Source organism: Mchenga conophoros, linkage group LG11 (genome assembly GCF_057382185.1).
Source record: "Mchenga conophoros isolate Kocher_MC1m ecotype Shallow Benthic linkage group LG11, M_conophoros_male_GT1.1, whole genome shotgun sequence".
Classification (NCBI taxonomy): Eukaryota; Metazoa; Chordata; class Actinopteri; order Cichliformes; family Cichlidae; genus Mchenga; species Mchenga conophoros.
Genome location: NC_140536.1, coordinates 8,297,054 through 8,311,820, shown reverse-complemented (window position 1 = coordinate 8,311,820; position 14,767 = coordinate 8,297,054). Strand labels below are relative to the sequence as shown.

Sequence of the window (14,767 nt, the reverse complement as noted above, 5' to 3'; positions counted from 1 at the left end):
ATTCACAGGCAGAGCCGAGTTTATGTCACAGTTTTTCGTTGCCTTATGGTTCCAAGCGCTGTCACCAATCTTTGCATTTTGTTATTATCTCATGACACTTGTTTAATCAGCTACCATCTCTCCTGTGGACTTTTTAATGTCTACAGTCTCAGATCAACACAGCCCTGCCCTTCCCATATTAGATTCTTGATGAATGTGTGTTGTTGTTATTCAGCATGGTTCAATGTGCCCCTTTTTAACTTTGAGCACCCGCCCCTTTAAACCTCTCTGCACGTCCCTGTATTTAAGCATGTAAGACATGGTTAAGACGACCTGCTGAAGTTCAAACTTAGTATCAGAAGAAAGGTCAAAGTTACTTTGACCGTGGCATACGTGTTGGTGTCAAACAGGTTAGACCTAGTTTTCACAGACATACTGGGATCTGCAGGATTTTTCTGCATATCCATCTCTAGGATTTACAGAGAATAGTCAAAAAGAAGAAAATATTCAATGAGCAGCAGTGTCCTATTGATGTCAGAGGAAACAGGAGAACAGCCAGAATCAAATAACCAGTCATTTCAACCAAGATATGCAGAAGAGCATTTCTGAATGCACATGTTGAATGCACATGAATAGCAGAAAACCACCCCAGGTCCCATTAGGGGTCTTAATACCAGCTGAGCATTGTTTAAACACCACAGCCTGCCTTTATGGCCACAGTGCACCTGACTTCTGATAGCTTCTTCCACCAGTATCACAAACCATGTCACAAACTTCAAATCATGTGAAATTGTTTTCTTCTACATGACAGTGAGTTCACTGTACTCAAATGATCAACACAGTCACCAGATCTCAATGAAGTAGAGCACCTTTGGGGAAAGGAAGATTCACATCATGGATGTGCAGCTGACTAATCTGTTTCATGCTATCATGAACCAAAACCTCTGAGGAATATTTCCTAGGCAAAATGCTGGTCCAACTTAACACAAGCAACGTGTACATAACAAGTGGCATTTTAAGTTTCTCTATAAAAACATGTTAAATGGCCTGATTGGTCATGAGGAGGATGGAGCTGTTAAGGAAAGTAAATGTTGTTTTTTTTAATAAAAAAAAAACAAAACCTAAGGAGGATTTTAAAAGCTGTCAGGTGAAATTACTGTAAAAGCTTCACTGGACTGTGAGTGTCAAAAGCCTTCAGCCTGAGTGTGTTGTTTACTGGGAGGAGTTAACTAATGCTATTATGCCAAGGAAGCAAAAAAGCACCTGAAAACCAAATGGCTATTATCAGAAAAATGTTGCCTACTGTAAAGCATTGGCTTTAAATCAAAGAATGCAAGAATCTGTGTTGGATTGTGTGAACATGTCTGATGACAGGAAGAAGTTATGTTGTGTTAGCAGAGCGGGGGGGGGGGGACAAAGAAGAGGGGAAAAAACCCACCAAAACTTTACATGTCATGCTAAAAACTGTTGTATAAGTCACACTCATGCGCTGAACTTTAACATGTTGACTTGTTCTTGGTTTCTTTGTTGGGCACAAAAAGGTTTTTAAAAAGTATGATTAACTACAAACTTAATAAAATTAGGCAAAATTAAATAGGTTGTAGTAAATATTTCTCCAGTAATTTGTACATAGTGTGTCAGCGAAAACCGTCATTGAAGTGATCTTAAAAGTGCTCATGTAGGATAAAACATAACATGTTGCAGAGTGACAATTTAGCAAGATGTGATAAGTAAAAGGAAAAAAATATATATATATTTTTTATCTTTAAACATGCTGCTGTTTCCCAGGTGGGCTAATATTTAATCAGTGTGCATGGCACATGGAAAAATACGTGGGAGCATGACTGAGATAAAGAGCTGTGAAGCTGGGCTGCACATCTGTATATAAGGCTGCTGCACACTCCTCTGCTATGTGTAGACTTGCAGGCACAGAAAACAAACATGAAGTACTTCATTCTCCTTGCCCTGTTTGCTGCAGCATGTAAGTCTTTGCACAAAATTTCTCGATTTGATCATTTGAACAGAGAGTTTAACACTGGAACTCTCCTTCTGTATTGCAGATGCTGCTCCCATTGACGATGACAAGATCATTGGAGGCTATGAGTGCACAAAGAACTCTGTGCCCTACATGGTTTCTCTGAACGTTGGCTATCACTTCTGTGGAGGCTCCCTGATCTCCAGCTCCTGGGTCGTGTCTGCTGCTCACTGCTACCAGTCGTAAGTACAGAGAGCATTCATCAAATTAATCTAATGAAAAAATGCACGCAGGGCTGCTAACCCCTCTAAAAGGGCATACTAACCAAACAAGTAGACACTTTACTTGAATACATTCCTCTTCTGGCTCTCCCTGCAGAAGCATCCAGTTGCGCCTTGGTGAGCACAACATTGCTGTCAATGAGGGCACTGAGCAGTTCATCAGCTCTTCCAGGGTCATTCGTCACCAAAGCTACAACAGCTACAACCTGGATAACGACATCATGCTGATCAAGCTGAAGACCCCCGCCACCCTGAACAGCTACGTCAAGACCGTGTCCCTGCCCTCTGGCTGTGCCAGTGCCGGCACCTCCTGTCTGATCTCTGGATGGGGCAACACCAGCACCAGTGGAAGTGAGTCAAAGTCACACATTCAGAAAAAAAAGTGTAAATGTTGATGTATGAGTTGTATAACTTTTAACTTTTTTCCCGCCCCTTCTAGGCAACTACCCTGACCGTCTGATGTGCCTGAATGCCCCCATCCTGAGTGACACAGACTGCAGGAACTCCTATCCTGGAGAGATCACCAACAACATGTTCTGTGCTGGATTCCTTGAGGGAGGCAAGGACTCCTGCCAGGTATGAGCTAAAGCCATCCTGACTGTTTTAGGACAAACCAAACTTCAGAACACCTCTGCTCACACTTGTCTTTTCTGTGCCTCAGGGTGACTCCGGTGGCCCCGTCGTGTGCAATGGCCGGCTGCAGGGTATTGTGTCCTGGGGTTACGGCTGTGCTCAGAGGAACAGGCCTGGAGTCTACACCAAGGTCTGCAACTACAACAGCTGGATCAACAACACCATGGCTAACAACTAAATGAAACTACAGTTTTCTAACTAAAGTTTCTTGTATAATTAACTATGAAATCTGATTCAAATAAATAAATAGTCAACATCATTTCATGTTGTTCCTTGTTTTGTGCTGTTGGGTAAATCATGACAAGAATCATCAGTAAAGCAGATAAATCATAATCACACATGTTGTTAACAATTAGCATAAGACAGTGGTTCAAAAATGAAAATTATATTTTTTTTTAGTATTTAAGATTTAATTAAGTTCTTTTTAACTACTTTACATTTAAGACCACAGCGAGCTGCATAGATTGATTACTTTATAAATAAAATTGTAATTTTTCATTCATCACTTAGTGGTAATGCATTAATTAACCTTATAAACATTAATATTTGTTTTGGTCAATGACTCTATAAAAGTTTTCTAAAGTCATTGGTTTTAATTCAGCAGTGTGTATACATTTTATAGAAAACAATAATTTTATGTTTAAATTGAAGTCACAGTCTTACACTCTTGGTCTGTAAGTCTGGAATTTTTTTCATAAACAGATAATAAAAACAAATTATCCAAAGAGATCCACAGGCAGCACAGTATATATATACACATCACACATCACATACATCACATACCCAATGCAAAGCTTCTTCAAGCTGCTGCCGTCGGGGAGGAGACTGCGGAGTCTCCAGGCCAGGACCAGCAGGCTGAAGGACAGCTTCATCCATCAGGCTGTCAGGAAGCTTAACTCCCTCCCGATTCTGCCCCCTCTCCCCTCTCTCCTCCACGGTCTCACTGAACTCTGTCACACACACACACACACACACACACACACACACACACACACACACACACACACACACACTCTCTGACTCACTCACTGGCCTGCACCAGTTACCAGTCACTTTGTGGAGCATTGGACTGCCATTACCTCATAAGACTTTGTTGTTACACTTTCTCTTACCGTACATTAGTAAATCTCCATTTGCACTATTTGCCTATTTGCACTACTCTGCCTGGTTTACACTCAATGTCACTTACCCATTATATTGTATATTGTATAGCTTTCTTGTTATATGTAAAATTGTATTTATTTAAATTTTTACTTTTTAATTATTTTACTTGCATTTTTAATCACTTTTATATTTAAATATATTTAAATGTTCATTTGCTATTTATCTAGGGATTGAGAGTAACGCAATTTCTATTCTCTGTATGTCCTGTACATGTGGCAGAATCGACAAATAAAGTTGACTTTGACTTTGACACATACTGGTGAATTAAGTATGCTCAAGCTCTTTAATCAAACTTGTATTGTTTCCACTAAAATATAATTATTGTCGTTATCCATGAGTTTTCAACTTCAAAGTTTTACAAAAATGCAGAAAAAAAATAGTAAAGCACATTATTATTGTTTTATTGAGATTCCACATTACACTCATTTACTTGTACTTCTGAACAGAAAACGTGTTTTTGTGGTTCAATGTGATGCTTGGTTTATTTGTGCGGGGTCAAATTTGATACAATGTGTGAAAATAGGAGTTCAATTAAATATTTTCCTATTAAATAATAAAATAATTTAAAAAATGTAAACCTTTTTTTGACAGTTTTTAAAAAAATTTTTTTTATGTTTTCTTATCTTTATGGCAGGTGTCTAGTCTAATACATTTGTTTAGCACTATACTTGTCTCTCACTTACTGTATCTTCTTTGTGAAGAGACACTAAGAGTATAAGAGTATTATTTACAAAGCTATGCTTGGATTGCTGCCTCCTTATATTTGTACTTTGGTCACAAGGACAAATAGTGGTTCTTACTCCTTGCGCTCAAATGATCAGCTGCTGTTGTCTGTTCCCCTTGTCCGCACAGAGCTGGGTAAGAAAGCCTTTGTCCACTCTGCGCCTTTTTCGTGGAACATGTTACAGAAAGACTGGAAACTAACTGAATTGTTGTCTTTAAATGTTTTTAAAACTAAACTCAAAGGCCTACAGGCTGCCTCAATAATGTGTAATTGTTTTGTGTAATTTTAACTTTGTTTGTTCGTATGTATTTGTCTTGAAATGTGCTGCCTCTTGGCCAGGACTCCCTTGAAAAAGAGGTCTTTGATCTCAACGGGACATTCCTGGTTAAATAAAGGTTAAATAAAAAATAAAATATAATGCTACATAATTATACAGTTTTTCCATCATTAATTCAAATCTTTTATAAATGAAGTGTATGTGACTGGTGGTAGGACTAAACCTAGATTATAAGCACTGACCTTTATCAACCAGATGTCTTTTCACACGCTGGTCAGATAACAGAGGTCACAGTGGGTTTAAAATGGCAGCAATTTGTTTGACTATCAACTGTTCTTCTGTTATTATTTGGTTGTGAAACACTATAACACCTTTAGTATATAGCTAGCATATAGCTGTTGCACCATGTAATACGATCTGAAAGGCATCTAATTGACAATGATCCCAAACATAATGCCAACGCAGAAAAAGCATACTTGGATAGAAAAATACAACAAAAAAATGAAACACTATCAGCCATAGACAGGCCTCCCCGGAGCCCAGACTCAACATTATTGATGCAGTGTGGAATCATCCTGAGAACAGAACAAAATGAAGTCAACAGCCAAAGAAGAGCTGTGAATGTCCTTCAAGAAGCCCAATCCTGAAGACATCTTCAGACAATAAAGGTTGTCTAAGAGAGTTTAACCCTGTAAGAAAGAAATTTCTAATTATTTGGAACTGAGATGTTTATTAATCGTTATAACAAAATCCACAAAACTTTTTTTTTTTCCTATATCATGTTGTGTATGATTTATTTTTTGTATCACATTCGATAGATTGGCAACTTTTTGTTAACAAAAATGTTAATTTTAGACAAAAAGAACTTTTGTGCATAACATTTTGAAATTATATCAACTATTGATCATGTTGATGAGATAGAAGTCTCAGAAACCCATGTATTAAATATGATAGAAAGGCATTATAGGGTTAAGCTGTGTTGTAAAATAAAAGCGATCATACCAAATACTGATTTTCAAACTTGTTGCAATCGTACAAACTCAGTCTTTCCCATTCATATTTTTTGAAATATACATATTTCAGTAGATCTCCACAGATATTCTTCATTTTCCAAGCAAAACATAAAGAAATGAGGGTAAGTTCAATACTTTCACACATTATAGTATACCAACTTTTTTTAAAATCACACAATAATAAAAGTAGTATTTGGGTTTCAGTGGGATACATAAACATCAGGACTTTGCCCTTATCTTCCAGACAGTGGAAAAAAACAAGGACAAAGATACTGGTGTCCTTGTTATCTAATAACAAGGAAATGGTAGGTCTAACAATATTTTGAAGGCTTTTATTCCTCTGATGATAATTTAATACTTTTAAAGATGGTCAAATACTACAATTATAAGTTTTTGCTTTAAAATATTTTATTAAGACCCCTTATTAACTTAAATACACAAACTCGGTACCTATTGATCAATCTGACTTATTGCCTTTCAGTGCGAAAACATGCCGGAGAAGGCGATATAACTTAAAAATAAAGAATAACGATTTGATTACAAAAGTGATGTTTATTTAATTAAGACAAACTATAGAAGAAAATTATTTACAACACTGCAAGGTGTCCATTCAGAAACTGCTTTGAATTGATAATTCTTTAAAGCAGCGCTCCCCAACCCCCGGACCACGGACCAGTACTGGGCCGCGAGAGGCTCGGGTGTGAAATTTATGGTTTTCAGGGTTTTTATTGTTAGCTGCTAATGAAGTTAGACAATTACACAGTGAATCCGCGTTTATTATTATTATAATTACGAAATACCGCAGTTTTTGTTTTGGTCGCATCATTTTATTTTGTTGTATTCATCCGCGGCCTTAAAGGCCGGTCTGTGAAAATATTGTCTGACATTAAACCGGTCCGTGGTGCAGAAAAGGTTGGGGACCACTGGTTTAAAGGACTCCACTGAACTCAAGCGTGACATAAACACAAAGCATGAAAAAGCATCTTTTCCAAAAGCTGTAAACAGTGATCGTCGTTCAACAAAACAAGCTTGGCTCAACAAATGAGGAGTGTGTGTTTGTCAGTATTTATTGAAAAACTTTGCAATAATTCAGTTTATCACACAGGCTCACAAAATGATTCACGAGTAAAACTGATAGTCACTCTTAAAATGTAAATACAAAATGCCAGAACACGTTATTGTTGTGGAACAAAACAAAATTGTAATCGGTACACTGTAACAGCCAAGAAAACATCTGCATGAAGTAGATTTTAATACTGAACCCACAGTGTCAATGTCCAATATGTTGTATTTACTTGTTAGTCAGTCAATCCATGCCTCATTAGTGGGAGCAGTACTGTGTCCCCCCCCCACAGAGCACAGTGTATTTTCTCCAATTTGTAAAATGAGAAAGATGTAAGGCGGCAAGAATGTGACGGTTCAAAAGAATAGTGAATAATGTGCTCAAAAGCAAAACAAAATCCATCCAAGGAGCACTCTCTTTATGATTTTAGAAATTTTTACATCAAGTAAAATTTCTAAAATCATAAACATGTATCCAACAGGCCTATTTCACAGCAGCCATTTGACTTAAAATAGCAGCTAAACAGACAGGAAGCTTTAATAATGTGTTTAGATTAGTGACACCTGTCTCTCCCTACTATCTGCTGTGGCTGCTGCGAAATAGGCATAATGCATAATCCCAGGGTGGCTTCTGGTTAAACTGAATTTGACACAGAGCACTCGTATCAAATTTGCACGTCTCTCTTTATCTACATGTCTTCTGTTCATTTTATACGAATTTAATTACAGAATACTAAAAGGAAGGTTAGTGGCTTTTAGCCGCAGGCGTTGTCTAAACCTGACAAACGGCTGACTAAACGATTAGAGCATAACCTTCCAAGTCACTTGAGTGTCTAAGTTTCCCAGGTGTGCAACAACATTTCATTACCTTTATTCAAAGCTGTCTTGATGCATGCTGAATCATCCAGGTAAGGAAATCCCAAAAAGTTGATTCAGTTCATCTGGACGTGATGTTTTCAGTGTGACATCCAAGTGACTTCTTCAGTCTCAGCTGACTGCAGGTTTCCCCAACATATTAAACAGTACATTTGCATTTCCACAGCTGTTTTTAACTTGAACCTTTAACTGCTTAATAAACTTAAGAAAATGTACTTTGCATATTTGTCTTCTCTCATAAAATGAACCCAACGAAACCGGCATTGAGCTGAGACCCAAGAAGTCGCTTGGATTAGTGATGAAACATTTCTCCCACAGCTCTGCGTCCAGATAAACATAATCTACTTTTGGGGATTTATCTAAAGCTGCATTTCCACCACAGGTTTCCCAAAGAATAAGGAACCTGCGCAGTAAATCAGGATGTTTTCCAGGGACCTGCAATATTTTAGAGTTTTGAGGAAATATTTAATATTTTGGGTGGCTGTAGCTCAGGTGGCAGAGCAGGTCAGCCACTAATCAGAAGGTCGGTGGTTCGATCCCAGGCTGCCTCCTGGCTGCATGCCAAATATCCTTGGGCAAGATACTAACCCCATGTTTGCCTGGTGGTCAGAGGGCCCGGTGGCGCCTGTGTCCGGCAGCCTCGCCTCTGTCAGTGCGCCCCACGGCAGCTGTGGCTAGAATGTAGCTTGCTATCGCCAGTGTGTAAATGTGTGTGTGAATGGGTGGATGACTAAATGTAGTGTAAAGCGCTTTGGGGTCCTTAAGGACTAGAAAAGCGCTATACAAATGCAGGCCATTTACCATTTACCCTAACAAAACATCCTTTCTAAGCGGTATTACTGTGAATGGGGCTTCGGTTCACGTCTGCAACTACTGCACTTCTCACTCACATCACAATATGCTGCAATACCTCACAAAATATGTTCAATCTAACCTTTTGGATCCACTTTGTGATGACTGCATGTCTATTTAGTGACAAAGAATTGCGCGCTCACCTCCCTCATTTCACATTACAACATCAACATTTTAGTGTGCTCTACGCTGAAGTAGTGATCTGCAATATAGTGGCATGCCTAATTTGCCTAATCTTCACAGCTCTTTAAATCATGGTGGAAACGCAGACGACCAACAGTCTGAAGAAAGCTTTTTGTGCCTTGAAATTTCCTGGGACATTTGTGTGGAAATGTAGCTTAATACAGGATTACAAGGACCCCAGAGTGGAAAAACGTGATGGGCACAGAACGTCGATGGCCACTGACATGTATTTTGATTTAAAATCATTACACCTGGCCTCTAGCGTGCTGCAAATAATGCTGATAAAGGTCTGAAATGGCTGCGTAGGAACTTCCACACACAGCACAGCTCACACCATCTGAAGGCTTTTCATTTGACATGCTGGCATTCTGAGTCACGTGTTTCTTCACAGTTCTTAAAGGGGTAATGGGTTTTCCAAGTCCATTTTTACCTACACTGTCACAACTGGCCTCTTTATCTTGCACTACGTTTGCCCTGCTGGGATGCTCAGAAGAATTACCCAAATCAGGATCCCGGCTTTGAACACAGGAAGTCACAATTGATTCTTGAAAAACCGGGTCTGGATATTTAGATAAGGGATCTGAGAGAGATTTAATTTCCTCAGAAGCCTGGCGTAATGTTTCTATGCCATTATTGGTGGGAGGGTTTAGCGTTTTCGTGTTTGACGGTGCATTGCGATCATCTACTGATAAATCAAAATCAGAGTCTTTGCGTATGTCTTGCGTTGAGGAATGGCAGAGCTGGTGACTAAACAGCATGTCTAGAGTTTTAAAGCTGCACCTGCAGCGCTCGCATTGATAAGGCAGAAACACTTTCTTGGGCCTGACTTGAACCCACTGGAACTCTGGGTGCTCACTCATGTGTTTTTTGTAAGGCTCTACAAACCGAAAACCTTGCCCGCACTGAGGACACGTGAAGCGGCCATCCCTGTGACGATGAATTCTCTGATGGTGCCACAACTTTTTCCAGCTTCCTAGTGTTTTACCACAGCAGGCACAGGTGTAGCTTTGACCTGGGGCGTGTGTGAGCATGTGGGCTCTGAGCCTGCCCATGTGTCTGAAGAGTCGCCCACAGTTTGGGCACAGATATCTCCTGGGATCTGATCTGTTGTCTACTTTGTTTAACTTTGACACTAGGTGTGAGAGACTGTGAGCTGGTATGACCGTGGACTGGAACGGTTTTTTCAAGTTGTTGGAGCGTTTCTTGCGGATGATCTGTGGCTGTTTCTTCTGTGTTTCACAGCTGGCAGCTGCCACCAGAGCTGAATTGTGCGCCGATGAGCACCTGAGCGCAGGCACTGTGTACTGAATTAACGACACAGTCTCCTCCTCCTTAATCGCAGAGCTGGAGGCATTTTTTTCCACGCTGCACTGACTGCGATGGGCGTTGAATTCAGACAGCACACCGAACAGCTTGTCGCAGTACAAGCAGCGATAAAGCTTTGCGCCGGTGTGCTCTCGCATGTGGGTGTTGAACTCCTGCAAATGGTCAAAAACATTCTTGCAGATGTGGCATGTGTACGTTAGCGAAGGCTTTGGGCGTCTGTGTTCTTGCGCGTTGTCATCGCTTCCCAAAGGTCTACATGAGTGATTTTTTGCATTGCTGTAGTGAGTAAATGATTTTTCACAATGGGTGCAGTTGTAACGCTTCACAGACCAATGCGTGAGCTCGTGAACACGGAGGAAATAGGCCTGCCCGAAAGCTTTGCCACAGATGTCGCACTTATAAGGCTTCTCTCCTGTGTGGACTCGGACGTGTCTTATGAGCGCCGATTGAAATGGGAATGATTTGCCACAGTACTGGCAGACTTTTTTCTCTCTTTTTTCCACTGCTCTTTGCAGCTCCCTGCTGCTTTCCTCTGCTGGTTCTCTGCTCTGTTCCTCAGCCTTGCTGTTCTTACACTCCTCGTTCAGCTCGTGTGCGTGCATTTCCATATGTGCAGCGTACTCAGAGCAAGAGAATTTAATCTTGCAATATGGGCACTTCTGATATATGTTGCTCTTTCTGTGGGTCTTGAGATGAAGATTTAAGTTAGAGTTTTTGCTAAAACCCTTGCCACACTCTGAACACTTGAACGGCCTCTCTCCTGTATGAATGCGCTGATGGATGACGAACTGAGACAGAAACTTAAAAGTACGACCACAGTAACCACATTTCAACAGGGTTTTACCCCCCTTTTTAGTATAGATGACATTTTCGCCAACATTGGCGTTAGCTTCCTTTTCCTCATCACTGCAGTTTGTTTTTGGTTGGGTGTCACTACCCGCTTCGTGGTTCTCTACAAGACGCTCTCTTGGTAATAAAACCTTGTTTACCATCCTCCTTCTCTTACCACCTCTCTTGCGTCGAAAAACAACATTTGGAACCTCAGATTTAACTAAGGGAGTGGTGCTGTGCTGGGAAGAATTGGGGCTATTTGACCTGGGCGCAGGTTTTAAATGCTCCAGCTCTAAATTCTCAGCTTTGACAGCAAACGGGGCCCCAATAGATGTCCGCATTTGCTCAGGGGGAGTCAGGGTATCTGTGCTAGAGGGCTTTGGCAGCTCTGCATCTGCTGGAGACTCTGAGAAGTCTGGTGTTTCTGATGGTGACTCCTCGCTGCCATTTATGTCCAATGACTGATTTACTTTAAGGTTATCAGTCTGAGTTGGGTTTGGCAAATCAGATTCTTTCAAGCTGTCTGAAGGAATAGCTTCAGGCTCAGGCTGGGAATTCACCTCTGCTTTTGGTAATGCAGTTTTGTCTTGTTGCTTCTCCTGCTCTAGTCCTTCCCCAGAATGCAGTGGGAGCTGATCATCCCTCACATCTGAATCAGTCTCATGTTTGTCAGTGTCCAACTGTTTTTCTGTCTCTGTGCTTTTTCCGCAGTCTATGTCAGTGCTCAACGTCAGCAAGGCCTCCTGGGATTCATCCAGCTTGGACACTTTTGCTGGAAGTTGCTGATCAATTTGCAACTTAGTCCTTCGTCTCTTCACACCTTTAGAGTTGGATGTACGAGTACTTTCTGTAGTCTCCGCTTCAGTTTGTTTTAGATCCTCCTTGTCCTTCTTGCTATGAGATTCTAACTTATCATCCTGCATCAAAGTAGGTTGCTCCACCCTACTCCTCAGTGTTCGTGCAGGACTGCTAAACTTATTAGCATGAGAACCAGGAGCAGCCATAGAAACCTGGTTTTGAAAAGCTGCCATTTCTGATTTTCTTGGCCTTCCTGGTCTTCTTTTTGGCAGCAAAGGAGCAGCGAGTTGTACGTTGTTATCCAGGACAGGCTGAGGAGCGGGCATCTCATTATGAGCCGCACTATTTATTAACTTACTATCCACAGCGTAAGGCAAATCGTCACTGTTGTGGTTTTCCACACTTGCTGGCAAAGGTATGGTGGTGCTAACTTCCTTATGCTGAACAGCATCTGCAGCATCTGGACCTCTTTTGTCTTCAGTCGGGGCTGGTTTGATTTTACGGGGTCTCCCACGTTTCTTGTGGATGATCACGGGCTTCCCTTGGCTGTCTATTGCAGAGCTGCACACGCTAGCAGGAGTCAGAGATTTTGCTTCCACCTCTGCCTGCGAGGGCACTGCCTCACTGCGCTGACAGTTTCTCTCACCAGCGCTTTCAGAGCTGACATGAACATCAGACTCCCGGCTCCCAGGCTGTTTCAACGCCGTCCCTTTCATTTTATCTCCCCGCCTGGAGTCCACGTCTCCCTCACTGCATGTCTTACCTTCGGGTATCTGTGGAAGTAAAAAGAAGAGTGAACATGAATGAATTAATGATTTTATTTTTTGTTGCACAAATCATTTGGAAAAGCATGTTTATTAAAGGTGGAAAGAATAAACACATGAACATGAATCATTTGCACATTTCAAAAACTATAGAGCGATATTTGCACAAATATATCTACCAAAATTGGTTCAAACTGGAAAACTAAGCGTGCATATTCACATATGCACAGATGCATGACTTCATAACACATCACATCAGACTGCGGTCTTCATTAGTGCAGATTTAAATGACGCTGTATACTGTAATAAACAGCACAAGCTCATCCACTTGTCTTTCTTACTGGCTACCTGCTTGCAGTCCGAAGAGGCATGATTGGAACTGCGAGGTTGAGGTGCCACAGAAGTTAACTCAGAGACTGTATTTTGGTCACTGCTTCCTCTGCTGAAGGACATTTTACTCCCCATGTCAAGAGTCTGTGGATTAAACAGCGACAAGGAGGTTGTAAAACGAGCAGCGACGCGTAAAAGCAAAAACGCTTCGGGCTGGGGAGTAATTATTCCCAGGATGAAAAATAGAAAATTACTAATAAACTGCATGCCATGCCCATTTGTCGTGATAAGTTTAAAGTGGATGGTTGAACTGGGATCATCTCATGCACCCACTGACTATTTTTACAGATAGGGGTACCAAACTGCAAATTTATACTGGAGAAGTATAGTAAAGGCCATAACTGGATCACACACAGCCAGATTTAAGCTCAATAAGCATATGCTGCTTTGCAAAACTTCAAGTTTTCCCCAAAAAAGATGAGCAACCTTTTAAAATTATCTAAATCCGCTGGGAAAGAAGCAGAGTTTGAAACTGGTTTTACAGAGAACTGCTGAGTTTCATAACCTCAAGACTTGAAAATACACCTCTAAGGGGACTGACACCCTTTTCCCATTATATTTCCAGAGGTAAATCTAGAATTTCTTCTACAACAGTTATATAAAAGTTAGTCAGAAGCAGATGGACTTTGCCAATTTAAAAAAATAAAAACCATACAGCATCTTATAAATAATGATGTATCATTACACAACTGCTTACAAGCTATTTATCTTTAGGTATCTTTAGGTATCAATAGGTATCTTTAGCATCAATAACAATACTCTGTATGACAATATTTAAAGCTCATCATCTATCACCAACAGTTTAAAGCGACCGGACCCGCAGAAACATGCACACTATCCAGGCTCAAAGTAGATTCACTGCAGTTTGCAAAAGCACAGGGCATATGCATTAGATGTAACAGAAGAAATCCAGCCTAGCTTGACAAGATGTGCATGGTTGCTATTGTTATCCTGCCTTTCATCTCCACTGCAGGAACACTTCATCTGATGGAGACTTTGTGATGCTCACGAGCTGCTGACTCACATTTAAACCCCCTCTCAGACACAGCCGTGCCCCACTGGCTCACTTCTATAATGTTTTACAGCATTTACAGATTTAAAAAGAAACACGGCTACCAGTTATCATTCAAAGCTACCAAAGCCGTGACTAACAATGTGAGTTAGGCGTTATCGTGTGCTAGGCCACATCGCTAGCTCCGATAATTTGACATCACAGGCCACACGAACCTTAAGCATTAATCTCTACGCCTGCTCACACAACTTTCTTTACAGCAAGTAACGCATGTGTAGTTCATCTGTGATGGGTGATAGTAAACACAAAGTGCTTGCCTGCGTGGGAGAGAGTCAGAACTGGTTTCTGCGTAGCCATGCGCTGACCGCCGCTCAAACTAGAACTAGCTAGCACTGGCTAACTCAAGCTGTGGCTACGAGGCATTTTGGACGCCCTTTTCTTACAGGGATGCACTGATCTAAGAGCTGAGCTGTTAATGTGGGCCTCGCTTTTTCTTCTTTTCTGAACAGTTTGCAGAAGTGAATCAGTCGGTATCCACACACAAAAAGCAATCTGAAAAAACTGTTAATTAAGCCGAGCGCACAGAGCGCGTAGTTAGAGTGCTGTGGGAAATTTCGGAACTCCTCA

General features: G+C 40.9%; 2 protein-coding genes across 3 annotated transcripts; one reads left to right on the top strand and one right to left on the bottom strand.

Annotated features, from left to right (window-relative positions):
• Window positions 1–1,804: 1,804 nt before the first annotated feature.
• Window positions 1,805–3,127, top strand: LOC146563546 (trypsin-3-like). The gene is made up of 5 exons (XM_085290721.1): window positions 1,805–1,960; window positions 2,040–2,196; window positions 2,333–2,586; window positions 2,675–2,811; window positions 2,897–3,127. Exons 1-5 carry the CDS (start codon window positions 1,921–1,923, stop codon window positions 3,044–3,046), a joined length of 738 nt encoding a protein of 245 aa, XP_085146847.1. The 5' UTR covers window positions 1,805–1,920; the 3' UTR covers window positions 3,047–3,127.
• A 3,307-nt stretch (window positions 3,128–6,434) lies between these two features.
• On the bottom strand, window positions 6,435–14,707 carry LOC146563545 (uncharacterized). Of its 2 annotated transcripts, XM_085290716.1 has the most exons (3): window positions 14,458–14,707; window positions 13,087–13,212; window positions 6,435–12,747 (listed from the first exon to the last, which is right to left on the bottom strand). In XM_085290716.1, exons 2-3 carry the CDS (start codon window positions 13,201–13,203, stop codon window positions 9,265–9,267), a joined length of 3,600 nt encoding a protein of 1,199 aa, XP_085146842.1. In that variant the 5' UTR covers window positions 13,204–13,212; window positions 14,458–14,707; the 3' UTR covers window positions 6,435–9,264. The 2 variants fall into 2 exon arrangements, with proteins under 2 accessions (XP_085146842.1, XP_085146843.1); XM_085290717.1 differs by lacking the exon at window positions 13,087–13,212.
• Window positions 14,708–14,767: the final 60 nt, after the last annotated feature.